This window comes from Rhinolophus sinicus, chromosome X (genome assembly GCF_036562045.2).
Source record: "Rhinolophus sinicus isolate RSC01 chromosome X, ASM3656204v1, whole genome shotgun sequence".
NCBI classification, from domain to species: domain Eukaryota; kingdom Metazoa; phylum Chordata; class Mammalia; order Chiroptera; family Rhinolophidae; genus Rhinolophus; species Rhinolophus sinicus.
Genome location: NC_133768.1, coordinates 2,185,938 through 2,213,703, shown reverse-complemented (window position 1 = coordinate 2,213,703; position 27,766 = coordinate 2,185,938). Strand labels below are relative to the sequence as shown.

The window sequence follows — 27,766 nt, the reverse complement described above, 5'->3', positions numbered from 1 at the left end:
TTTTTTAATTTGTAATGGTAGTGTGCAATTCATATACAAGTCTAATTTAAAAGTTAATAAACAAACAGATTTAAAATAGCCATAACTACAATATTTATTATTGGATATCCAATATAAAAAATGTAAACCATTAACTACAGAACACCCATCATTGACAATCTGCAGAAGTGTAGCTGAACAGAAGTTCTGTGACTAATGATAAACAGAAGAAGCCATGTGGAGACTTGCAGGAGGGGGGGGGAATGTGGACATGTATGAAAGCAGGCAAGTACAAAAAAATTGGAAATATAAATCAAACAAGACATAAAAAAAGGAGAGGTGTACTGTGATTGTAGGCTGAAGGATGCAATGTTACTAAGATATTAATCCTTCCCATTTTGATTTTTACAATCAATGTAATTGCAGGTAAAATACCAGCAAGCTTTGTTTTGATGAATATTGACACAATGATTCCTGAAATTAATACAGAAAGGCAACGAAACTAGAATTATAAAAAGAATTCTGAAAAACAACAACAAACAGAGGACTCACATTTCCTGATTTCAAGAGTTACATTAAACTACAGTAATTTTGATTGTGCTGTGATGGCACATTATTAGATCTATAAATAAACAGAACAGAATAGAGAGAGCAGAAATAAACCCAGGTTAACTAAGTAAGTATAGTTAACCTGATTTTTGACAAAAAGCCAAATTGTTTCAGAGAAAATATAATCTTTTCAACAAAAGAAAACCAACTGGACACCTTTGTGCAATGAATGAACCACACATTTTACACTAAATTAATTCAACAGACTGCAGACTTAAAAGTCACACATTAAATTACAAAACTTCTAGAAGAAAATGTGAGAAAAAAATCTGCATGTCCTTGGATTTGGTGATAAGATTTTAGATACAACCCCAAAGGCATGATCTCTCCAAAAAAATAGGTAAATTAGACTTCATCAAAATTAAAACCTTTTATTGTGTCAAGGACACTGTAAGACAATAAAAAGACAAGCACAGACTTGGACAAAATATTTTCTTTCTTTTTTTTAATTAAAGTTTATTGGGGTGACTATGGTTATTCATAAAGTTACATCGGTTTCAGGTGTACAATTCTATAATATGTCACCTATATATTACGTTGTGTATTTACCACCCAGGGTCAGTTCTCCTTCCATCACCATATATTTGAACCCATTTACCCTCCTCTATACTCCCTCCCCCCTTACCCTCTGGTAACCACTGAATTGTTGTCTGTCTATGAGTTTCTAGTTCTTTTTGTCTTGTTCCTTTGTTGCTTTCAGTTTTACATCCCACATATCAGTGAAATCACATGGTTCTCTACTTTTCCTGTCTGACTTATTTCACTTAGCATAATAATCTCAAGATCCATCCATGTTGTGGCAAATGGCAATTTCCTCTTTTCTTATGGCAGAATAGTATTCCATTGTGTATATATATACCAGATCATTTTTATCCAATCATCTATCAAAGGACACTTTGGTCGTTTCCCTGTCTTGGCCACTGTAAATAAAGCTACAATGAACATCGGAGCACATATATCTTTACAGGTAAATAATTGCAGCTTCTTTAGGTAGATACCCAGGAGAGGGATTGCTGGGTGATATGGTAATTCTATTCTTAATTTTTTGAGGAACCTCCACACTGTGGAGAAAATATTTTCGAACCACACACCTGATAAGCAACTTGAATCAAGAATACATAAACTTTCACAACAAAAATAATCTAATTAAAATATACAAATATCTGAGCATAAATAAACGGGTTTTGTATGACAAATATTTTACATTACTAGGTAAATGCAGATTAAAACCCCAATGATATACCACTACACACTTTTAGAATAAATAATTATATAATACTAGCTGACAATAATACAAAGCAATAGGAACTCTCATTCTTTGCTTTTTAAATGCAAAGTGTTACTGCCAAGTTAGAAAAGAGTTTCTTAGTTTCTTACAAATTTAAACATAAATTTATTAAATAACCCAGCAATCATATGCTTGGGTATTTTCACAAATGATTTGAATACATACCCATAGAAACCTCTATGTTAATTTCACAGCACTTTTATTCATCATTGTTAATGAAAAAAATCAACCAACAGGGGAATTAATAATCGAACTGTGGTACATTCATAAAATGAAAAACTACTCAGTAACAGAATGAAGTAAGCTCTTAATTTGTGTACCTACGTGACTGAATCTTAAATGCATCATTTTTTCTAAGTTGAAGAAGGCAGGCTCAGAAGCTCCATGTACTTATTTAATTTATAAACACTACCTTAACCAAGTGATAAAATTAACATAATAAGTGATGCTTTGTGAATATGTACCCTGGGTTGTCCTTGTAACCATGTGTGGTAATGGATATTAAGTAAGCATACTGTGATGATCATTTCACAATACATTTGTATATCAAGTTATTATGTTGTACAACTTTAATTCAATGTTTTATGTCATTGTATCTCAATGAAACTGGGGAGAGAAAACCCCAATAGTGGAGGTAGGGGGGAGAACCCACTGTGTTTAGTAATTACGCTTAGTGTTTTATGTGTTTCCTTAATTTTTCTAGGAACCCTGGTTCACTCATATTATAGAGAAACAAAATGAGACGCACTTTTTTTTTTTTTTTTGCTATTAGTAGCCAGTGATGACAAAGATAAGACCAAATGTGGCTCTTTACTTAAACTATAATTTCTAAAACCCGTTATCTAATATACTCTGAAACTGGGATAACACAGCTTTTTTTGGGGGGGATGGGGAACGGGAGGTGAAGGTCATGTGGCGCAAAATAATAAACTCATCTCAATACATTGCTACCGTCAAATGAAGCCTTTGACCTTAAACTTCAGAGTAAATAAAATTAAATAAGGTAACTGAAAGGTAGCCTATTACTTATCACATCCTGCAAGTAAGTAAGTTAGCTCCATCTGATTTCCCTCATCAAACCAGTTACCAGTGAGACTTGGTACGGTCCTTCTTTGGATTCTTCCATTTTTCTTTTCGACGTATAGGAGAGAGTGAGTCATAGTCAAAATGTCCGTATCCAGATTCCATCTGTTAAAGCAAACTCTGACGTGTAAATTTGCTCTTGGGTGACAGATTCCTTAGTTTTCCTCAGAAATGGATATTCATTTGATTACCTGTATAACTAGTTTTCCCCTAGTTTAAAGTTTTTAAATTTATGTTATATGACTAAGACATTTTGGTGTAGAGTATCAGTCATATAAGAGCATAGGCTCACTGAAGATTATATAGTAGCTACATTTGTGTCTAATACAGAGGTTTGGTTGGGGCTTTTGAGCCTAAAACCAAAGTAAGCATGTTCTCCATATCAAAGCAATTTTTGTTCTAATTCCTTGGCCCACTTCATGGGAAAATCTGCTTCATTAGATTCCATTTCAAATTCTTTCTCTTTCCATTAAGTGTCAGGCTTCGCTGCTTTCCTTTACCCTGCCTTAACAACAGTAACTGTTTACAAATCTGTGCTTAGTGGTATCATCTGCATTTGTGTGATCCCTGACATTTGTTATGGACTAACTTAGCACAAACTCTCCTGAACCTGAATAGTATAAAAACTGCATACAGGAAAGAGTAATTTGGAAACTGCAACATATTTCCTTAAATGTAACACTGAATAAGGGCTTGATTTTATTTTTCCCAGAGCAGTAATTGTGTACACTATTGGGATGATTTCACATAGAAAAAATAAAACTCAACTGAAGAAAGTGTATATTTATATTTTATGACGAGGGCTTTTCAAATGATTTCAATGGCTTCCTGGCTTATGTCCTTTTGTCTGACTAGTAACACTTGGACACTGTGAAATGCTTAATCGTCAAGCGAAGTACTTGAAATATGTTTTGAAAACAACAACATAAAAGTACTGCAATTTTATATTATGAAATACAACTTTATATTATATTACATCTTATTGTCATATTATGTATATTATATTATAATATACTGTATTATATTTGCAAAAAAAGATATTTGTTTCATTGTCATCGTCATTCAGAGATTGCTAATGACTCTGAATCCTTAAGTGAGACAGCATTAATAAAAATACATGAGTATTTGCCTTTCCACAAGAGGAATAAATGATACCTTGCAATTGAGTTATGTAACAAAAACGCATAAGACACAGCATATGATAAGAAAGTAAAGCACAAATTTTGTTCTATAAGTATTCTGATTCAGAAATGAGTACCATAAATTTACACTACATCTTGACAATATACTACTCTATGACAATAGTTAAATTATCACTCTTTGCAGATGCCATGATGCTATATATAGAAAACTCTGACGACTCCACCGAAAAGCTATTAGAAACAATCAACGAATACAGTAAAGTTGCTGGCTACAAAATCAACGCACAAAAGTCCATTGTTTTCCTATATGCTAACAATGAAATCTCAGAAAAAGACATACAAAAAACAATTCCTTTTGCAATTGCAGCAAAAAAAATAAAATACCTAGGAATAAACTTAACCAAGAATGTGAAAGACCTATATGCTGAAAACTATAAGACATTTTTGAGAGAAACTGAACAAGACACCAAGAAATGGAAAGACATTCCGTGCTCATGGATTGGAAGAATCAGCATAGTTAAAATGGTAATATTACCCAAAGCAATATACAGATTCAATGCAATCCCCATCAAAATCCCAATGGCATTTCTTAAAGAAATAGAACAAAAAATCATCAGATTTGTTTGGAACCACAAAAGAACCCAGATAGCCAAAGCAATCTTAAGAAAAAAGAACAGATTTCCGGAAAAATGGCGGCGTGAGGTGAGCCTCTGTAAAGCTCCCCTGGAATTTACAAAGAATCGAACAACAAAAACTCCACAAAGGACTCCCTGCACAGCAGACAGGCAAGACGAAGAGGCCCACTACCGACTGAAATCACCTACAGGTGGGAGATTCGCGCAAGTGGAGGGAGGAGGAAAGGGAGAAGTGCGCAGAGACAGAGCCGGGCGGGCGCAGGACGCAGACCTAGCTCAGTGCGCCAAGCTCACTGCTTCCCGGAACTACCGCAGCTGCGGGAACGGGAAGAACTCGGACTGCTAGGGCTCGCCAGGGCTCCACAGGGCTGAGGGGACAGCATATAACATGGCTGAACCCAACGATCACGGCACAACCTCGGAGAAAAGACTGAGGAAAAAAGTTGAAAACGGTGGTTTAAGCACTCACTGCCGAGCAGAGAACGGAGTCTTAGGCACTGAGACTACCCGCCCCCTCCCTACCCTCCCAGAGCTCGCCCCACCCCACCTGCCCGGTGCTAGAAGCGAAACAGTAGCAGTGTCAGATCAAAACAACAGAAAATTTGCTGTTTTGAGAACTGTGGACCGCAGACACAAATTCACAGCCCAACTAGTTCCGGCAAAGGGGAGGGAGCTGTGGAAGCAGGACCGGCTGTGGTGGTGGTCGCCGCCATTGCTCTGGGCCACCTCCCACAACTCACCCCGCCCATGACCCCACCTATCTGGGCAGATCCCTGCAGGAGTAAACAGAACTGCTGAAACATACCGACTTTGAATCAGGAGCTGGAAGAGCTTTGGAACATCAAAAGCTCTCCGCATACCCACCGGGACACTGCGCCCTGTGATCTAGATGAACTATTAACAGAAGAGAAGCCCGTCTCCCAGGGAATCCCCCCATTGTGTGAGAAGTTGGAATAGTGCAGAGAAAACATAGCACTACTGTGTGGGAGAAGATAAATAAGTTGCAGTTGGAGAAATAATGAAACATTCTACCAACAAGTACTGGAAAACAAAGAAAGACCTCTTCCTATCAACCTGTTGCAGAAGTCACTCCTGTAGATGTCTAAGAAGAGAAATAGTAAACCAGTAATAACAAAAGAACAAGACAAACAAATGAGAAACAAAAGTCATAGACAGAGACAATAGTTTAATGGTTACCAGAGGGTAAGGGGGGTGGCGGGTGGGAGATGAGGGTAAAGGGATCAAATATATGGTGATGGAAGGAGAACTGACTCTGGGTGGTGAACGCACAATGGGATTTATAGATGATGTAATACAGAATTGTACACCTGAAATCTGTGTAATTTTACTAACAATTGTCACCCCAATAAATTTAAAATAAATAATTAAAAAAAAAAAAAGAACTTGTCTCCCTTTTTCCTTTCTCTTTCTTGTTTTAACTTCTGTTCCTGCATCACCTCCGAAGAATGCTTTCCCCTGTTATATAAGGCCAATTATATCCTGTCTGACAGAGACTCACTTTTCCCCTAAAGACAAAGACTGAGTGAAGCAAAAGTTACTTGTATGATAACCAAAAAGTAAGCAGTGGTGATTACATTTATTTCAGATAAAATAGATGTTAAGCTAAAAATGGCCCCAAACCACAAAGATCTTTATGCAATTATAAAGGATCATTATGCAACTATCAAGAAGATAACAACTGTAAATATTGATGCACCCACTATCAGAGCACCTAAATATACAAAGCAAATCCCAAAAGAATTAAAGGTAGAAATAACAGCAAGGTATTCAAAGTTGGGCTTCTTAATGCTTTACTCTCAGCAAAGGCTAGATTGTCTAGACAGAGAATCAATAAGGAAATAGAAAATCTGAACGACAGTATAGATCAAAGAGACCTAACAGACATATACAAACCATTCCATTCTAACAAAAGTAGAGTACGTGTTCTTCTCAGGCACACATGGAACATATTCTAGGTCAAAAAACATGATAGGTTACAAAACAGTCTTAACAAATTTAGGAACATTAAAGTCACAAAGCACCTTTTTCAGACCACAATTTTATGAGTCAGTAACAGAAAGAAAACAAGATAATCCACAAATCCATGGAAATAGAACACTTCCGAACAACCAATTAATCAAAGAAAAAAGGATAGTTAAAAAGAATCTTGAGTCAAATGAAAATCAATATAACATACGAAAACTTATGTGACAGCAAAAGTAGTTCTAAGATAAAAGTTTACCACTAGAAAATGCACACACTATGAACAAAACAAAGATCTCACAACCTAACTTTACACCTCAAGGAAATACAGAAAGAAAGTCAAAAGTTAGCAGAAGAATGGAAATAATGAAGATTTTATAGAAATAAATACAATTTACCAAGACTGAAACAGAAAGAAACTCTGAACAGACCAATAATAAGTAAGAAGACTGAATCAGTAACAACAACAACAATAATAATAATAATAATAATAATAATAATAATAATGTAACCTGTCATGTTAATACAGAAAAGCCCAAGACCAGACAACTTCACTAATGAATTCTAGCAAACATTTAAAGAATAATTAATACCAATCCTTCCCCAACTCTCTAAAATATAGAAGAGGCAGGAACACCTCCAACCTCATTTCATCACACCAGGGTTACCTGATGCCAAAGCCAGAGGAGGTCAGTACAAAAGGGGAAAACTATAGACCAATATCACTGATGAATAGACACAAAGTTCTCAACAAAATATTATCTAACTGACTTGAATTAACATTAAAGAGATTATATATCATAACCAAGTGGGATTTACCTCTGGGGTGCAAGAATAGTTCAACATATATGAAATCAACAAACGTGATACACTACATTAACAGAATGAAATTTAAAATCATATACTCACCTAAGTAGATGCCAAAAAAGCGTCTGACAAAATACAAACCCACTCATGATGATGAAAAGTCAAAAACTGGATATAGAGGAAATGTATCTCAACATAATAATGACCAGATATAACAAGACCACAGCTAATCCAACATCCCCAGAACAAGCCAGTGCTGGTGCTATCCTGTCTCTAAAGAAACTGAGCTGCTTTTCAGAGACAACAGACAGAGTCATGCAGCTGAAGCACGTGCAGGGGACAGAACTTTGATCTCCAGCTACATCTGACACCAAACTCTCACCCCACGCCCCACACCCCACACAAGGAACCAAAGGAGTAGGACATGACAAGGAGTTGAACATCAAACCCCTTTCAAAACAGAGGTTTCATTGCACAGGAAAATTTAGTGCTGAAACTCCTTACCATAAATGGCCAAGTTTCAAGATCCTGTAATTAAAACTTGCATTGCCAGCACTTCAGCTGGCCTGAAAATATCTTAGAATCCCACCCAGAACCCTGGATCAAGGAGATGGATTTGGGCTTTCTCACCATCTCCTCATTTCGCTCCCTCTTGAAATAAACCCTTTCCTCGTTGCATACTTGATGCTTTAGTGATTGCATGTCCATGAGGCAAAAGAACTGGGTTCAATTATAGTATTATGCACTAGGGTGAAAGGGTGAAGGCTTTTCCTCTAAAATATGGGACAAGATAAGAGTGTCCACTCTCACCACTCCTATGGGACATAGTACTGTAAACCCTAGCCAGGCAATCAAATAAAGATATAAAAGGCAGCCAAAAAAAAAAAAAAAAAAAAAAAAAAAGATTAAACTGCAGATGACGTAACCTTATAAAAAGTAAATGCCTAACTAATAAATTGTTTTGTACACCTGAAACTAATAATTAAAATAAATAAATAAATAAATAAATAAACCAACTGCCTAACTTGCAAAAAAAAAAAAAAAAGAGAGATATATAAATATGTGCACTTTCATTCACCAATTTTCTTGATATAGGGTTAAGGGTTTTCCTTTTGAATATGGGTTCTCTGGGTGAACTTGCCTGCATTCTTCAAATGCACAGTCTATAATTTCCACTTTGGGCTTCTTTAAAGTGGAGCAAAATCTTGAAGCCACTTGGAAGCAATCTGAGTGTAGAAGCCTTCTACACCTTTTATGGTTTTTCTCCAGTTTTTCTCGTTTTTTATACTTGTCTCATCTACATTTAATTTTTTAGATACTTTTCAGTTTTACTTAATTTTTATAGTTTAAGAAGCACCATTTTGTTTTTACACTTGTATGTTAATGTGGTATTTAGTATGTTATTATATGCAACAATAAAACCACACTGAAAAGAAAACTGAAAAAAAAAAGACTACACACACAAAAACCTCACTGAAATAATCAACAAATTCAGTAAAGTTGCAGCTCTCAAAATCAACTTCAAATTTCAATTTTGTTATGTACCTTAACAAACTGAAAAAAATCATTCATAATAGCATAAAAAATAATGAAAGACTTGGAATGAATTTAATGAAGGAATCAAAAAGTCTATACACTAAAACTGTAAGATCTGGATGAAAGGACACAAATGAAAAGATACTTATTTTTATGTAATGGCAGACTATTGTTAAAATGTCCAAACTACCCAAACCCAACTGTAGATTCATTGTACTCCCTATAAAGATTCTCATGGCAATTTTACAGATATAGAAAAAACAATCCTAAAATCTGTATGAAAGAAGAATAGACCAAGAATTGCCCAAGCAATCCAGAGAAGGAACAACAAAGCTGAAAATATGATGTGCTCATGCTTTAGGGAGCATTCACATAGGCTGCAAGTATCTTCATGTTGTTGTTGTTTCTCTGCCTAGCAGAAAACGCCTATCCACATACCTCTTCCCTAATTTTCATTGTCATCAATTTCCCAATCACATTCCTTTCAAATTCCTGAAATCAATCCAAACCATTGGCCACAGTTCATAATCGTAATCGGGCCATGTAAGAGAACATCCAGTTGCAAGGCCCAAAGTCCTGCCGCCTGAATGGTTTTTCCCTATACCACTCTCCTTCAGAACCGTCATAGAGAGGAGCTATCGTAATGCAGCTATCAATATCTGAGTCTTGCCTACAGATCATACAGAACCATTTATAAACCAGATCCGTATTTTTTATTCCTCGGTCAACTGGTCATAAGAAACTCCCCACTTATAGGTGCAGGCTGAGAGAGAGTAGACAGCATAGCAGGACTAGGAACTATGGAAATTTGGGTCATGAATTCATGTAACTTACTTATGGCTTCATGCCTGCCTGGGCCTAATGACACACATACTACTTCTATTTGATGATATAGATTTGTTGTGTGTGCCCCAGTTTATGACATGGTGAGTAAGACAACATTCAATTCATGTTGGGCATCTCAGGTCACATGGTAACTTGGTGTCCCATTTTCAAGCATCCACACTCTCTGAAGCAGCCCTAGAGCTATTTCTGAAAAGTGGAATCGTTATCTTTGAATGATAGTGGGACATAGTTCCAAAAACCTGAATGTCTGTACTGCCAGGTGCCTATAGGAGATGCCAAAGCTTCCAAACCGTATCCCTAGCTATAATGAAATCTCAAGAACCATTTGACTGCTGGAATATATGGCCCAAGACGCAGAACAATTTGTACACAAACCTGGAACTGTTGCAGAGCCTTCTCTCCTGGGCGCCAGTCAAAATCAGTAGCAGTCTGGATTACTTCATAAATGGGCCAGAGTTTACACCCCCAAATGAGGAATATTTTGCCTCTCAAATCCAAAGAGGACAACCAGGCATTGTGCCTCTTTTTGGGTTGTAAGAGAGGCCAGATGCAACAACTAATCCTAAAACTTAAAGGGCCATCTACAGAAGAACTGTAACTCTGGTTCCTAGAAATTTCACTGAGGTAGAAGGGATTTATTCACCACCCTAAGCCATGTAAATTTCTTACCAATAAGTCCAGTAGTTCCCTTTCTCACTGTATGACCAGTCAACATATCACCAGTATAATGGACCCATGTGACTTCTAGTGGAAAGGAACACTACCAAGATTCTGGCAAACTTAAGCAGCCCCAATGACAGTGCTACTGGCAGCCAACCTTGGTTCCTGCATAGCCTCTCTCAGATGCCTCAAAGCCCAACACAGGCAGTAACCCAACACAGATCACTTTATAGCTTCCAGTAGGTGGCCTTGGGCCATGCAGAGGCAACAGCTGAACTTGGAGTTCACCAGAGCCCCTCACAAGAGGCCCCCAAACCAACATACCATGTGGCCAGCTTCAGACTATAACAGAGCCGTATTAAGTATCTCTATCACTGACACACTCATCAGGTAGACTCAGCAGGTACTAGAGACCTACTAAACTAAATCCACTCCTTGGGGGTCAGCCCTCACAGAACAACTCAACTTCTGTAATATGGCCATTTCTCACAGCCAGTTCTCACACCTACTCCATCTTAAGATCAATCCCACCCACTGACATTCCAACATCAATCAAGACTCAACGACAATGGAAGGGCACACACAACCCACACAAAGTACATTTGGCTCAGGTGACTGTGCTATTGGGCCCCACAGGACACTTACTCCGTAGGCCACACTGCCAAAATTGGAAGATGTAGTACATTTACCTCATCTATAGAAACAAACACAGAGATGTGGCCACACTTAGGACACAAAGAACATGTCCCAAACAGAAGAACAGGACTAAACTCAGGAAAAAGAACTAAAGGAAATGGAGAAGAGTAATCTGTCAGATAAAGAGTTCAAAACCCTGGTTACAGAATTCCCATTAAATAGTATAAGTATAGATAAACTCAGTGAGAACTTCAACAAAGAGACAGGAAAACATAAAGCTGGAGATGGAAGATGTAAATGAAAACCATTCAGAAATGAAGACCACAGTGACTGAAATGAAAAATATTTAATACATTAGAGGGGGACATTGACGTCAGCATCATGGCAGTGTGAGGGATCCATTTGATGTCTCCTCTTGAAACTCCAACATGTTGAATAGCTATAAGTCAACAAAGGATTCCCTGTGCAACACCCAAATGTGTATGAGAGGCCTATGCATTGAAACATCTGAAGGCGGGCAAATCAGGTAAAGAGGGGAGGAGCGGAGGGAAAAGAGCAAAGACGGATGCTGCGGACACAGCCCAGAGGTCACTGTGGATATGAGGAGATGGGAACATTCAGATGATGGTGCACTCTTTGTGACCCCAAGCATTCCTGCGTGAGTAATCAGCATATAATATGTCTGAACTCAATAAGAGGGGCAGAGATATAGCACAGAGGTGCAAGAGCTGTGGTCCAGCAGCCACCACTGCCAGGTAGAAAGCAAAGCCAAGAAACCTGGCCGCCTTCCCCCACCCTCCCAGAGCCAGGAGTGGGCCCTGGAAGAAACTATAGCAGTGAGCATCAAATTAAGGAGCAGATTTTCTACAGTCTTGAGAACTGGAGAGATGATTCCTGAGTGGTAGATACACACTGTGGCTAATCCCAGTGACAAGGGTAGAAATTCAGAAGTGAGGCAGCTGAGGTCTGGCAGTCGCCATTATGGGGAGGAAAAGAAAGCCATAAACACACCGTGGCCTCTCTGAGCCACACCCTGCCCTTATCCATCCTGGCTGATCCCAGCATGTGTATCTGGAATGCCTCAGGCAGTGAGGTACTGGGTCTAGCTGCATGGGCAACACTGAGATTTCAGGAGCTCGGAACCCCCTCACCCACAACATTGCTCCACAGCGGTGGTGCCCTGAGACTAAAGTGACCTGGTTACAGAGGAGACACCCACCACCCCAGCCAATCAAAAGCATCTCCCACCACCTAGAAGACAATCGAGAAGCAAAAGCACTGCAATAGAAAATAAAATGTTTCAGTGCTACCTATTGGAAAGGAAAAGAAATACCTCTTCTTATCAACCTGCTAAAGAGCTACAGAAGATTTTTTAACTCCTTAAAGAAAAAATAAAAGAGTGGAGTTCAATCCCACAAATGCCTAGGCAGAGAAATAACACATAAAATACCATCATGAATAACCAAGGTAACAAGTAAGTTCAGAAAGAAAAATGAAAAACTCCAGAAAATAAACTGGAAGACATGGAAAAATATGGGATTTAAATGACAGAAAATTCAAGATGGCAGTGCTTAAAAGAATTCAGTGAGATGCAAGAAAACTCAGGCAGTTTAGTAAACTCAGAAATAAGAACAACAAACAAAAGAGGTAACTTACCAAAGAGATTGAAACTTTTAAAAAGAACCAAAAAAAATTCTGGAGCTGAAGAACTCAAGAAAAGAGATGAAAAATGAAATATCCAGCTTAGGACATAGAGCTGACCAGATGGAGGAAAGAATGAGTGATACTGATGATAGAAATATCATGCAGATAGAAGGAGCGACTTGAGAATGGAAAAAAATAAATGAAAAAAGGACTTATAGAAGAATTCTCTGACTCCATCAGAAAGAACAACATAAGAATAATGGGTATACCAGAAGGAAGAAGGAGAGAGAAGGCAACAGAGAACCTATTCAAATAAATAGTCAATGAAAACTTCCTACACCTATGGAAAGAACTGAAATCCTCAAATCCAAGAAGCAAACAGAACATCTAACTACCTCAACTCTAAAAGGCCTTCTTCAATGCACATTATACTGAAACTATCAAACATTAATGACAAAGAAAGAATTCTCAAGGCAACCAGGAAAAAGAAGGCAGTTACCTATACAGGAAATCCCATTAGATTATCATGGAATTTTTCAGCAGAAATTCTATAAGACAAGAGGGCATAGACTCAAATATTCAAACTATTGAAAGACAGAAATTACCAGCCAGGAATAATATATCCAGCAAAGTTATCCTTTGACTGTGAGAGAGAAAGAGAGAGAGAGAGAGAGGAAGAAAACTGCCACCCTTATTCAGAATAAGGTACTACATACGTAAATACAACATAAAGGTTAAAAGAGGTGAAAATATTTTTTAAAAGAGAAAAATGACAATATCTACTATGATGGGAATTAACTCACAGTATAAACAGAAATAATTTGTGACAACAAAAACAGAAGAGGAGATAAAAGTCTGAATTTGCAAAGAAGAATGGAGAAAAATGCATGCAGAACAAAAAGACTACTGTATATATGAAACTGTTCTTTGCATAAACTTAATGATAACCACCCAAAAAATATCTAGAACTGAGAACATAACACACAAAATAGAGGAATAATCATAGAATACCACCAAACTAAATTAGCAGACAGATACACAAAGGCAAAGAATCAATGGAGACACCAAGCTATCAAGAAAAATAAAGATAAAATGGCTATAGAAAATCCTCATATATCAATAATCATCCTAAATATAAATAGACTGAACTCACCAATAAGAAGCACAAAGTAACAGATTATATCTAAAAACCAAAACCCAACCATATGCTGCTTTCAGGAGACACAACTCAGCTAGAAAGACAAATATAGACTCAAAGAATGAAAAATTATTATCCAAGCAAATGGCATTCACAGAAAATTGGGTATATCTGTACTTACATCTGACAAAACAGATTTAAAAATGAAAAAGAAAAGACATAAAGGCGGACATTTCATAATCATAAAGTGGGCAATACATTGAGAGGGTGTTAACACTTATTAATATATGTACCCACTGGGAGTACACAAAGATATATAAAGCAACTGCTAAGGGAACTAAAGGAAGAAAGTGCCAAAAACACAAATATAGACAGAACCTAACTACCCCAATGACATCTATGGATAGATGACCCAAACAGAATAATCAATTAAGAAAATCACAATCTTTAATGACACATTAGACCACATGAACATAATTGATATTTACAGAGATTTTCATACCAGAAAGCTAGATCACACATTCTTCTCTAGTAAGCAGGGAACATTTTGAAGGATAGACCATATGATGGGACACAAATCTAGCTTCAACAAGTTTAGGAATACTGACATCAACCCAACCATATTCACTGAACACAATGCTTTAAAATTGGAAACGAACTTCAAAAAGAACGTGGGTTAAACCACAATGCTTTACTAGCATGCTTTACTAGCATGTGGAGATTAAATAACATGCTAGTAAAGAACATTGGGTCAAAGAACAAAAAGGGAGCATAAAAGATATACAGAGACAAATGAGAATGAAAACATGACATGTCAAAACTTTTGTGATGCAGCAAAGAAAGTAATAAGAGGGAAGTTTATTTCATTACATGTCTATCTCAAGAAATGAGAAAAATCCCAAAAAAACTACCTAACATCACATCTTAACTAAAAACAGTAAAACTCATGAAAACCAAAGCAGACACAACAAATTGAGAACAAAAGACAATTGAATAAATTAATGCAACAAACACCTGGTTCCTTGAAAAAATTAATAAAATTGACAAAACGTCTGCCAGACTAAACTGAGACAAAAAGAGAAGAGATACAAGCAAACAGAATCAGAAATAAACAGAAGTAATGAGAGATATGACAGAAATACAAAGGATTATACAAGACTACTATGAAAGCCATCGAATTCAGTAACCTAGAAGAAATGGACAAGTTGTTAGAAATATGTCACCTTCCTAGACTGGAATCACTAAAAAGTGAAAATTCTAAATAGACCAATTAACTGTAAGAAAATTGAAACAATGATCGAAAACCTGACAGTCTAGGACAATTCCTTAGTGAATTGTACCAAACATGATTTAATACGGGTCCTTCTCAAACTCTTTCAAAAATTTGAAGGAGAGGCGATAATTCTCTCAACATTATCCTGATTCCAAAACCATGTAATGATAACACACACACACACACACTACAGACCAACATCTCAGATGAATACAGATGCAAAAATCCTTAACAAAATAATAGCAATTCAAACATGATACATTAAAAAGATGGTACATTACAATTATGCCACAGAAATGGCAGTGTAAGGAGGACTTCTTGAAACCTCCCCCGGAAGTTACAACAAATTCAACAGTTATAATTCACCAATGGATAACCTATACAACACAGAAGCACATCTGAAAGAACCGCACATAGAATCACCTGAAGGTAGGCAAATCAGGTGAGCAGGGGAGAAGGGAAGGTAGAAGTGCCAAGACGCCAGTCTTGGGCCACAGGATGCAGTCCAGAGCTCACTGCAGCCTCAGCAAAGGGAAGAATCCAGGCTGCTGGCTCACTCCCTGTGCCCCACAGTCCTGCCTGAGGGATCAGCATATAATACAGCTGAACACAGCATTCGGGGCAGAGAACCTTGAGGGAGAACTGATTTAAGCCCTCACTGCCAGGCAAGAAACAGAGACACGGAACCTGGACAACTCACCCCCACCCTCCCAAAGCTCACCTCACCATGACCCTCCCAGTGTTAGAAGTGGGCTCCAGAAGAAACAGTCTCAGTTTAAAGAACAGAATATCTACAGCCCTGATAACTGCAGTGGCAGTCCCACAGCCAAATTCACAGCACAACCAATTCTGGAGAAAGTAAAGAAACTGTAGGGGCAAGAAAACTGTGGGCTGGTAGTAGCCAATGCTCAGAGCCACAATCACACCAGCCATCTCGCACAGTGCACCTCATCACACCTCTTTGGGCGGACAACCAGAGCCACTGAGACATATACACTCTGCATAGGGCTGCAGGGGCAGCATTGGATTTCAGAAGCTCAGAACTCTATCGCCTTCCACATCCTCCCACAGAAGCAACGCCCTCAGACCAAGGTGACCTGCTCACACAAGACAGGCTCACTATCCCTCATGTGAGGAGATGGAACACTGCAAGAGACAATAAAATGCTACAGCACGAGAGAAAATAAAAAGATGCATCAGAAGAGAAAATAAAATATTTCAGCAACACCTCCTGGAAAGCAAAAGAAAGACCTCATCATATCATCCTGCTGCAGAACCCACTCCTATAGATGCCCGGGAAAAGAAATAATAATTCATTAATGGACATGAATAACCAAGGTCACAAGGCAGCTCAGGAAGAAACTGAAAAGTCTCCAGAAAAGACGAACTTAAAGACATGGAAATATGTCACTTAAATGACAGAGAATTCAAGATTTCAGTTCTGAAAAAACTCAATGAGATGCAAGAAAACAGACAGGCAGTTTAACAAACTCAAAAACACAAAGAAAAGAAATGAACATTTAACCAAAGATACTGAAATTTAAAAAAAGAACCACATAGAAATTCTGGAGATGAAGCACTCAGTAAAAGACATGAAGAATGACATAGCAAGCTTAGGAAATAGAGCTAAACAGATGGAGGAAAGAATTAATGACATTGAAGGTAAACATCTGGAAATAACACAGATAGAAGAAGAGAGAGAATTGAGAGTTAAAAGAAATGAAAGAACTTTCTGATTCCAGCAGAAATAACACCATAGGGAAAAATGACTATACCAGAAGTTAGTGAGAATGGAACAGAGAATCTATCAAACAATTAGTTGACAAGAACTCTCCAAACTAGTGGACAGTACTGGAGTCTCAAATCCAAGGAGCAAACAGAACACCTAATTACCTCAATCCCGTCAGGCATTCTCCAAGTCACATTGTATTGATGCCGTCAAAAATTAATGACAAAGAAAGAATTCTCAAGGCAGCCAGGGGGGAAAAAAAGCAGTAACCTATAAGGAAAAACTCATTAGACTACCATGAGACTGTTCAGCAGAAACTCTACAAGCAAAGAGGGAGCAGAACCAAATATTCAAACTGCTAAAAGAGAGAAATTATGATCCAGGAATAATATATCCAGCAAAGATAGCCATTAGATATGAAGAAGGGATAAAGACCTTTCCAGACATACAGAAGCTGAAGGCATTTTCTAACATGTGACCTTCATTACAGGAAATACTGAAAGAGGCTATTCGACCTAAAACAAACAAACAAACAAACAAACAAATCAGAAAATACAAAACCACGAGCAACATCACAGACAGAGAGACAGAAGCAGGAAATGGCAACCCCTACAAAAATAGGGCACTATACACTTATCACAACATGGGGGGGGGGGTAAACATTTAAAACAAGAGAGAAGTAAAAGATAATTTGCTACTGCAACTCAGAAATCAACTCACAGCATAAGCAGGGATAACTTGTGACAACAAAAACATAAAATGGGCAAGTAAAGATCTGAATCTACAAAGGGGATTGGAGATAAGAAGCGTGCTGAAGAGAAAGGCAAACTTTCTTTTATATAAATTTAATTGTAACCTCTCAAAAAAAAATCCAGAACTGAGATATGTAATATCAAAATGAACAAACAGAGGCAAAAGTCATAGAACACCGGCACACTGTATTGACAGATAGCAACAAAAGGCAAAAAAAAAACAAAACAAAAAAAAACACTGGAGACACCAAGATACCAGAAAACACAGACAAAATGGATATAAGAAATCCTCATATATTATTAATCACCCTCAATGTAAATGTACTGAACCCACCAATAAAAAGACAGAGTAGCATATCCAAATACAAAACCCAGTCATACACTGCCTCCAAGAGACACATGTCAGCTACAAGGAAAAATACAGATTCTAAGTCAAAGGGTGGAAATCGGTACTCAAAGAAAGTCTTATCAAGAGAAAATAAGTTGTAGTCATACTTACATCAGATGAAACAGACTTCAGGATAAAAAAGGTAATAAGACAACAATATTTCATAATGATGAAAGGGACAATACAACAAGAAAAGATAACACATCAATATTTATGCCCCCAATCTGAAAGCACCAAAATATACCAAGCAATTACGAACAGAACAAAAAGAAAAACTGATCAAAACACAATTATGTAGGGGACCTAAACACATCATTGACAGCTATGGATAGATCATCCAAACAGAAAATAAATAAGAAATAGCAGTCCTAAGTGACACATTAGATGAAATGGACATAATTGATATTTATAGAGCACTTCATCCTAGAACATCGGACTATACACTCTTTTCTAGTGTACATGGAACATTCTCAAGGATAGACCATATGTTGGGACATAAAATCAGCCTCAGCAAATTTAGGAAGATTGAAATCATACCAACTCTGATCACATGGCTCTGAAATTGGATATCAATCCAAAAGCAGGAAAACCACAAATATGTGAAGATTAAACAACATACTTCTAAAGATCGACCGGGTCAAAGAAGAAATAAGGAGAGATCAAAAGAACACAGAAACAAATAAGAATGAAAATACATGCTACCAAAAATTTTGGAATGCAGTGAAAGCAATTTTAAGGGGGAAATTAATATCATTACAGGCCTATCTCAAGAAAGTAGAAAAATCCCAAATAAATAACCTCACGTTACACCTTAAAGAAATAGAAAAAGAAGAACAAATGAAACCCAAAGTCAGCAGAGGAGGGAAATGATAAAAATTAGAGCAGAACTAAATGAAATAGAGCACAAAAAGACATTAGAAAAAATTAATGCAACAAAAAGCTGGTTCTTTGAAAATGTTAATAAAATTGACAAAGCTTTGGCTAGACTCACTAAGATAAAAAGAAAAAATACACCAATAAAATAAATCAGAAATGAAAGAGAAGTTACCATGGTTTCCACAGAAATACAAAAGTGTATACAAGGATACTATCAAGGACTACATGCTACCATAATCAATAACCTACAAAAAATGGACATGTTTTTAGAAACATATAGCCTTCCAAGGCAGAATCATGAAGAACTGGGAAATCTAAATATTCATTATTCAACCACAATGAAATTGATACAGTCATCCAAAACCTTCCCAAAAGCAAATGTTTAGGACCAGATGGTTTCCATAGTAAATTCTACCAAACAATCAAATAGGATCTAATACCAATCCTACTCAAACTCTTCCAAAAAACTGAAGAAACAGTACTCCCTAACTCGTTTGATGAGGCCAATATTACTGATACGAAAACCTGGTAAGAATAACAAAAAAGAAAATTATAGACCAATATCTCTGATGAATACAAGGGCAAAAATCCTAAACAAACTTTTAGCACATCAAATGCAACAATGCATTAAAAACATTATACATCACAATCAAGTAGGGCTCATCCCAGTGTCAAAAGGATGGTTCGACATATGCAAATTGATCAAAGTGATACATCACATAAACAAAATAAAGGACAAAAATCTTATGATTATATCAATAGATGCACAAAAAGCATTTGACAAGATATAACATCCATTTATGAGAATATAACACTTAATAAAATGGATACAGAAGGAAAATACCTTAACATAATAAAGGCCATATATGACAAAACCTCAGCTAATAGCGTAATTAACAGTGAAAAACTGAAGCTGTTTGCTCTACATTCAGGAACAGGAGAGGGTTGTCCCAAATAACCACTGCTATTCAGCACAGTATTGGAAGTCCTCGCCAGAGCAATCAGGCAAGAGAAAGAAACAAAATGCATTCGAGTTAGGAATGAAGAAGTTAAATTGTCACTTTTTGCAAATGACATGATGCTACATACAGAAAACCTGAAAGATCCCAAATAATAGCTACTAGAAACAATGAACGAATATGGTAAATTTGCTGGCTACAAAACCAATGTGTGAAAATTCATTGTATACCTATATACTAACAATGTTAGAAAAAAAATGAAAATGCCATTCCTTTTGGAAGTGCAACAAAAAGAATAAAATATCTAGGAATAAATGTAACAAAAGATGTGAAGTACCACAATACCAAAATCTACAAGACATATCAATGTACAAAATTCCATTGCTTTCCTATATACTAACAACGAAATCTCAGAAAAAGAAATGAAAAAAAAAATTCCTTTTGCAATTGCAGAAAGAAGAATAAAATACCTAGGAATAAACATAACCAAAGATATGAAAGATCTATATGCTGAAAACTATAAGACATTTTTAAAAGAAACTGAAGAAACAAAACATGGAAAGACATTCTGTGCTCATAGATTGGAAGAATCAACATAGTTAAAATGGTCATATTACCCAGCAACATACAGATTTAATGCAATCCCCATCAAAATCCCCATGGCATTTTTTAAAGAAATCATCAGATTTGTATGGAACCACAAAAAGACCCCAAACAGCCAAAGTAATCCTAAGAAAAAAGAACAATGCTGGAGGTATCACACTCCCTGACTTTAGCTTGTACTACAGGGCAACAATAATCAAAACAGCATGGTATTGGCACAAAAACAGACACACAGACCAATGGAATAGAATTAAGAACCCAGAAATAAACCCACATAAATATGGACATATAATTATGACAAAGAAGCAAAAAACATACAATGGAGAAAAGACAGCCCATTCAATAAATGGTGCTGCCAGAATTGGAAAGCAACGTGCAAAAGAATGAAACTGGAGTGTTATGTCAATATGTAGCAAAATTAATTCAAAATGGATCAAAGACCTAAACATAAGACCTGAAACAATAAATTGCATAGAAGAAAACATAGGTACTAAACTTATGGACCTTGGGTTCAAAGAGCATTTTATGAATTTGACTCCAAAGGCAAGGGAAGTAAAAGCTAAAATAAATGAATGGAACTATATCAAACTAAAAAGCTTCTGCACAGTAAAAGAGGCAACCAACTGAATGGGAGAAGATGCTCATATCCAAAATATACAAGAAACTCGTACAACTCAACAACAAAAAAACAAACAACCCAATTGAAAAATGGGCAAAGGACCTTAAGAGACATTTCTCCAAAGCGGACATACAAATGGCAAATAGACATGAAAAAATAAGTAAACCGACATTTATTTATTTTAAATAAATCACTCATCAGAGAAATGCAAATAAAAACCACAATGAGATATCACCTCACCCCAGTCAGAATGGCTATCATCATCAAGACAAATAGTAACAAGTGTTGGAGAGGCTGTGGAGAAAAAGAAACCCTCATACACTGTTGGTGGGAAGGCAGACTGGTGCAGCCATTATGGAAGGCAGTGTGGAGGTTCCTCAAAAAATTAAGCATAGTATTACCATATGACACCGCAATCCGTCTCCTGGGTATCTACCTAAAAAATCTGAAAACATTTATCCATAAAGACACATGTGCTCCAATGTTCACTGCAGCTTTATTTATGGTGGCCAAGACATGGAAACCAAAATGTCCTTCGATAGAGGAATGCATAAAGAAGTGGTATATATACACAATGGAGTACTACTCGGCAATAAGAAAAGATGAAATAGGACCATTTGTGACAACATGGATGGATTTTGAGATTATAATGCTAAGCAAAATAAGTCAGAAAAAGTAGAGAACCATATGATTTCACTGATATGTGTTATATAAAACTGAAAATAACAAAAGAATAATACAAACAAATGAAGAAACAAAAACTCATAGACATAGACAATAGTTTAGGGGTTACCAGAAGGTAAGGGGAGAGTGGGACTCCAGAAGAGCTTAAACGGGGTCTAATGTATAGTGATGGAAGGAGAACTGACTCTGGGTGGAGAACACACAATCTGAGATATAGATGATGTATTACAGAATTGTACACCTGAAATCTATGTAATTTTACTAACAATTGTCATCCCAATAAATTTTAAAAAACAAGCAAAACAACAACAACAAATGAATAGAAAATGCATCAAAATTTGAGGGAAAACTTTAATTTGCACATCAATAAGCTGAAGTAATTCCAAGTAAGATAAACAGAGGTTCATAGACACATGACAGTAAAAAATATAATGAAAACTAAAGATGGAGGAAATCTTGAAACAGCAAGACAAGAGCAATCACAAAGAACATCCAATCAGATTAACAACTGATTTTTACTCAGATACTATGATGACCAAAAGGCAGTGGATTAACATAAACCAGAGTGCTCAAAGAAAAACTACCAACCAAGAATCTTCCATCCTAGCAAAGATACCTTTTAAATAAACATTAAACAGACATTTGCTGATAAACAACAAAATTAGAGAAGTCACTGTAAACACACCCAAAAGAATTTCAAATGAAGTTCTTTAGGACTAGAGCAAGTGCCCAAGTTATTAATTCAAAGCACAAATAATGAAAAAATAAATTAAAATAGCAGATAAAGATAAATATGAATTTATGGGAAACAGCATGCTTTGTACTTGTTTTTCTTTCGTCTCCAAACAGATTTAAAAGCCAACTGTTTATAAGCAAAATCTCGACATCAGCATACTGTTGGGCCTTTGATATGTAGCAATGTACCTAATTACTGACAGGACAAAAGAGGAAAGAGAAGCAAAGCTGTCTTGAGTTGAAAAAAATGACTCCAGATGGTAAATCACACAGGAACAAATGATTTTGGAAATGGAAATTAAAATAGCAGGTTTCCTTTGCTGTTGTTCATCAGTGAGCTCCGTCAGGACCATTTTTGCACACACCTTTCTCATGCCAAGATTTCCAGTGAAGATTTTCCTGTTTGTCTATCCATGTTTACTTGGTTACTTATGCTTCTCACAGTCAGCCAACGATTTTGATGAGTTTTTGCAATGTTTTCTTCAGTTCTCTTCGTTATTGGCCACCCTGACCTCTCTTCATCAGTGATGCATTTTCTTCCCTCAGAAAAAACATTTAATCCATTTGTACACTGCTGTTTTCTTCATGGCATTATCCCCCTAAACTTGGACTAACATGTCCCTGATTTCACTTCCACTCTTGCCAAGTTTAACAGGAAATTTAATGTTTGTTCACTGCTCTAATTCAAACTCAACATTCTTGCCAAGGCACGCAAAAACATACAACAACAATAATGAACGCCACTCAGCAAGACATGAACACATCGAAACAAACACAGCTGTGAGACACTGATATACCAAGGTTATGTAAGCGCACAGGGGCAAGTTTGCGAACTTAATTGTCAGACCTCATAGTACATGGTATCATCACTCTACTCAGAACAGCACACAATTTAAACTGTATGTATTGTTTATTTCTAGAATTTTTCAGTTAATATTTTCAAATCACAGTTGACTAAAGGTAACTGAAATCGAGAAAAGTGGGGGAACTACTGTACTAGAGAATGTAAGCAAATAACTATGGTAGGGAGGAAAAGAAGGGAGAAAAAAGGAGGAAACAAACAAAAAGCATCCTGACTGGAACAGAAGTGGTAAAGCTATCTCTGTTTTTAGTTACACGATCTCCTATGTAGGAAGTCCAAAATAACCCAAAAAAAACTATTAGATCTGATAAATTCAGCAAGGTTGCATAATACAAAATCTACATACAAAAGTCAACTACAATTCTACCCTTCGAACAAACATTTGAAAATAAGGGCTGGGAGAAATACAAAATGAAGTTGGAAGCAGACCTTATACCATATTAAAAAATTAACTCAAAATGATCAAGGATCAAAAAGCAAGAGCTGGAACTATTCAACTCTGAAAAAAAAAATAGACCTTTTATAAACTTTGGATTTATAATAGATATATGGCAACAGAAAGGAAAAGCAACAAAAGAAATAAAAAGATACATGGGAATTGATGATGTTGTTAAACTTTTTGTGTCCCAAAGGATTATAACAAGCATCAAAAGACAACCAGTAACTCTTACAATAATGAAGACAATTAAAATTTTTAAATAGCAAAAAAATCCGAACAGACATTTCTTAAAAAAAAAAAAAAAGCAAATAAATGGCCAATAAATAAACAAAAGATGTTCAAACATGATTAGTCATGACAACAATAAAACTGAAAACTAGCGAAAAACCACTTTAAGCTCAGTAGAATGGTAAAAATTTTGCAAACACATTAATAGCAAGTATTGGCAAGACTCAGAAACTGGGTTCTTCAAACATGCAGTATGAGAATATAACATGATGTAGTCATTTTGCAAGTTAGTTTTATACTTATAGAGCATGGAAATTAAAAATTATCTAACCCAGCAAATTGCATTCCTAGGTATATATACAAGAGAAATAAAAATATGTATTCAAGTAACTATATGTGCACAAGTTGTTCATAGCAGCATGATTCATTATTGCAAAGAGGTGAATACAAATGTCCATCAATAGAAAATGGGATATAAATTTTACAAAATCCATATATGAAATTTATAGCCATATAAAGGAATGAAATACTACTTATACGTGCTATAGAAAAGACGAACCTTGAAAACACGCTATGTGAAAAAAGCCAGTCCAAACAAGGCAAATATTTAGAAACAGAAGGTAAATTAATAGAAGCTTAGGGCAGGGCTCCTCGTGAATTGGACAGACTATGGGGTTTCATTTCCATATGAAGAAAATGTTCTAAAATTGACTGTGGTAATGGATTCATAACTTTGTGTGAATATATTTAAACCACAGAATTGTACTCCTGAAATAGGGGAATTCTATGATAGAATTATGTTTCCATTATACAATAAAATTTATGTGGATATTTGTGGAATAAGTAGTCTTCATTTTTAATTGATTCTGTCTACTCCAAGTAATTCACAAAAACCAGCAATGCTTTTACTTACAACAGGGAGCATCAATACTTGGACTTTCAAAATCTTTGGGTAACCTAAAATTTCCCCTTCACTCACAGAACTATCTATAACCAATCCTCATGCAGCTATATCTAAAACTGATAATATGGGTTATATCCTATTACAAGACACATTTGTTTTGAGATATACAATAATGACACATTGTTAAACAGCAAGCTACTTATCTATCTGTAGCACACCTGAAATTATACATGCTACAGAGGATTAATCTCGTAGTACTGATCAAACTGAGATAACACAGTGCATAGTCATCCTTACACACAGCTCTGTATTTATACAGAACCTAAAATGAACAGTTTTAATTCTCCCCAGAGCTCTAACCATAGAGAAACCATAAAAAGGAGAGATGCACCTAAGCTTCAGCCTGACTCAACTTTTTCTTCAGCATCACCATCATCCATCCTTCATTTATTCCCAGCTATGAGCTTAAAATAATAGTATTTTTTTTACTTGACTTTCTTTACTATTCAAGTATTGCATTTAAAATTTCGTGTACTAACAAAATGTCAGGAAAACACTAAGAACAAGATACTTGACACAAAATAGCTGGCACAAAATATACCTTTCCATGTCTCCTCCTTAGAATATTTTAAACAATTTGCCCCCAAATAAAAAAACAAAACCAGCATTCAAGTATACTAACCTTCCAGTAGTCAGACTGTAAACTGTAGTATCTCTGATACGCAGATAATGCTGAAAAAAACAAAATTATTAGTCAAATTATCTCATTAAAAAATTCACAATAGATATTAACATTTTAATATCAGATGTTCATCATGCCTGCCTCTCAGAATACAATATAAACAGCAATTTAAAGTTTATGGACTAACTTAATCACCAATGAAAATAATGAAAATTATAAAGAAAAAAATGATCTATTGAGATCAGGTATACAAAACCATTATCAAATGTCATCCTTGCATTTAAACAAATGTAAAATTTTGGCAATTATTCAACTTGCTCTCCCTCATGGATCAAATCTCATGGGAATTTTCTAAGGCTATTACATATTATAATGAATTTTCTCCTTTGCTCTCAAAATGCAACTCACTTCCCAGAAAAATAAAATCACAGCTATAATAAACCCTTAATTTCTAATGTTTCCCTTCACACAATCAACATTACCTTGGGCTACTAGCTTCAATTTAATTCCAAGATGTTTATTCCCATGCTCCCTAAACCATCTAAAGGCATAAAAGGTCTGGAATCACATAAAGTAGTTACTGCCAGCCTAGAAAAAGGCACAAAAGGTAAAAAGGTACAAAAGGTAAGAAAGGAAAAATTAAATAAACACATTAGAATTAGTGGGAACATTTAAAAAATAGAAAAACAGGAAATTTCATGATTCCAATGGAATCAGAATGTCTTTGACTTTGTTACAGTTCCCCAGTGAGAGCATTCAGAACAAAATACAGCTACGAATAAACACTGCCTTAAAGTCCAAGTAAAATGAACAGTACAGCAAAGGAAGAACAGAGTGTATATACAGCAATATAACGAAGATATTTATATCCCGAACATCATTTTTTTGAATAACAGGACTTTTCATTTTCATTTTCAAAAATCCTTTCATGAAATTTACTACACAGAGTTAAGGGGAAAAAGACAAGGTAAACTTGCTTTTTCAAATTTTAACATAAAATTATAATAATCAGAATTTTTAATAACCAAGTTCATGGTATAGACACTAGAACATATAAGAATTATCTCATACAATAGACTACATTTCAAGTCTGTGAATTGATTAAATGATTAAAATATTTATTATTAAAACAAAAGTTTAAAGAAGCAAGACTAACACAAGGAGTCACGGATTAGCAGACACTTAACCACCAGAAACAGCCCAAGAACTAGTGTCAGGGTAGGAAAACCTTAACTACAATTGACAAATTTCTGGAGATTCAAAGCTGATAAGCCTGAGGTTTTTAAAAATCCAGGGGCACCCATGCTCCTGGAATAAAAGTTCACCCAATATTGTGAACTTTTCTTCCTGAGGCCCAATCAGATTCCAACAATATATACCAGAAAAATCTTGTCAAGCTTCCAGCAAGGTATAGTGAAAAGGAACCATTTTGAAACACCAGAGCATTCTGGTTAACCAGAGCCTAACCTGAAGAGGTATCATCAGAAGTTACTGATTAAGAAACTACAACCCACTCTACTCATCGTATCTAATCTAAAGTAGAATAAAACACAAACTATTAAAAGAAAAAAATTGCAAACCTAGAATACCCTGCAAAACTGTCATTTAAAAGTAATGAGAAATAATGATTTTCTTACAGAAACAAAAAAATTAGGAAAATTGAACGAAGAGCTGCCTTACAAAAATATGTTAAAGAAAGTTATTTCGAGAGAAGAAAATATAAGTTCAAAATTACAACCTACATAAAGCATATCAAAAAAGAAGTAAACATAAAATTAAAAAGTTTTATGTGATGATCTAAGAGACAACAGTTTCATTCAAAATAATAATAGCAATGTATTTGACTGTCCACTTACTATATGTTGTATGAGGTCTGATAATTAAGTACATGAACTCATCCTAGAACAAGTGTTCCACACCTCATTGCTGAAGGACTCCCCTTGGGAAGCTATGCACTGATGCCAGTGCCTAGTCCACCCTTCAAAGCAATGTTGGAACTCTTTTTCTGGAATGGCCATTAGAACTGTCATCGTATTACCCTTGATGT

At 36.0% G+C, this 27,766-nt stretch overlaps 1 protein-coding gene across 5 annotated transcripts in view; it reads right to left on the bottom strand.

The window, feature by feature from the left end:
* The window catches only part of LOC141569638 (lysine-specific demethylase 6A-like), a 162,337-nt gene that overhangs the window by 81,484 nt on the left and 53,087 nt on the right, over positions 1-27,766 (bottom strand). For all 5 annotated transcript variants that reach the window (XM_074323718.1, XM_074323720.1, XM_074323721.1 and 2 more), the window contains one exon: positions 25,720-25,769. In XM_074323718.1, the coding sequence (XP_074179819.1) occupies positions 25,720-25,769 (50 nt within the window). The remainder of the gene's footprint in view (positions 1-25,719; positions 25,770-27,766) is intronic.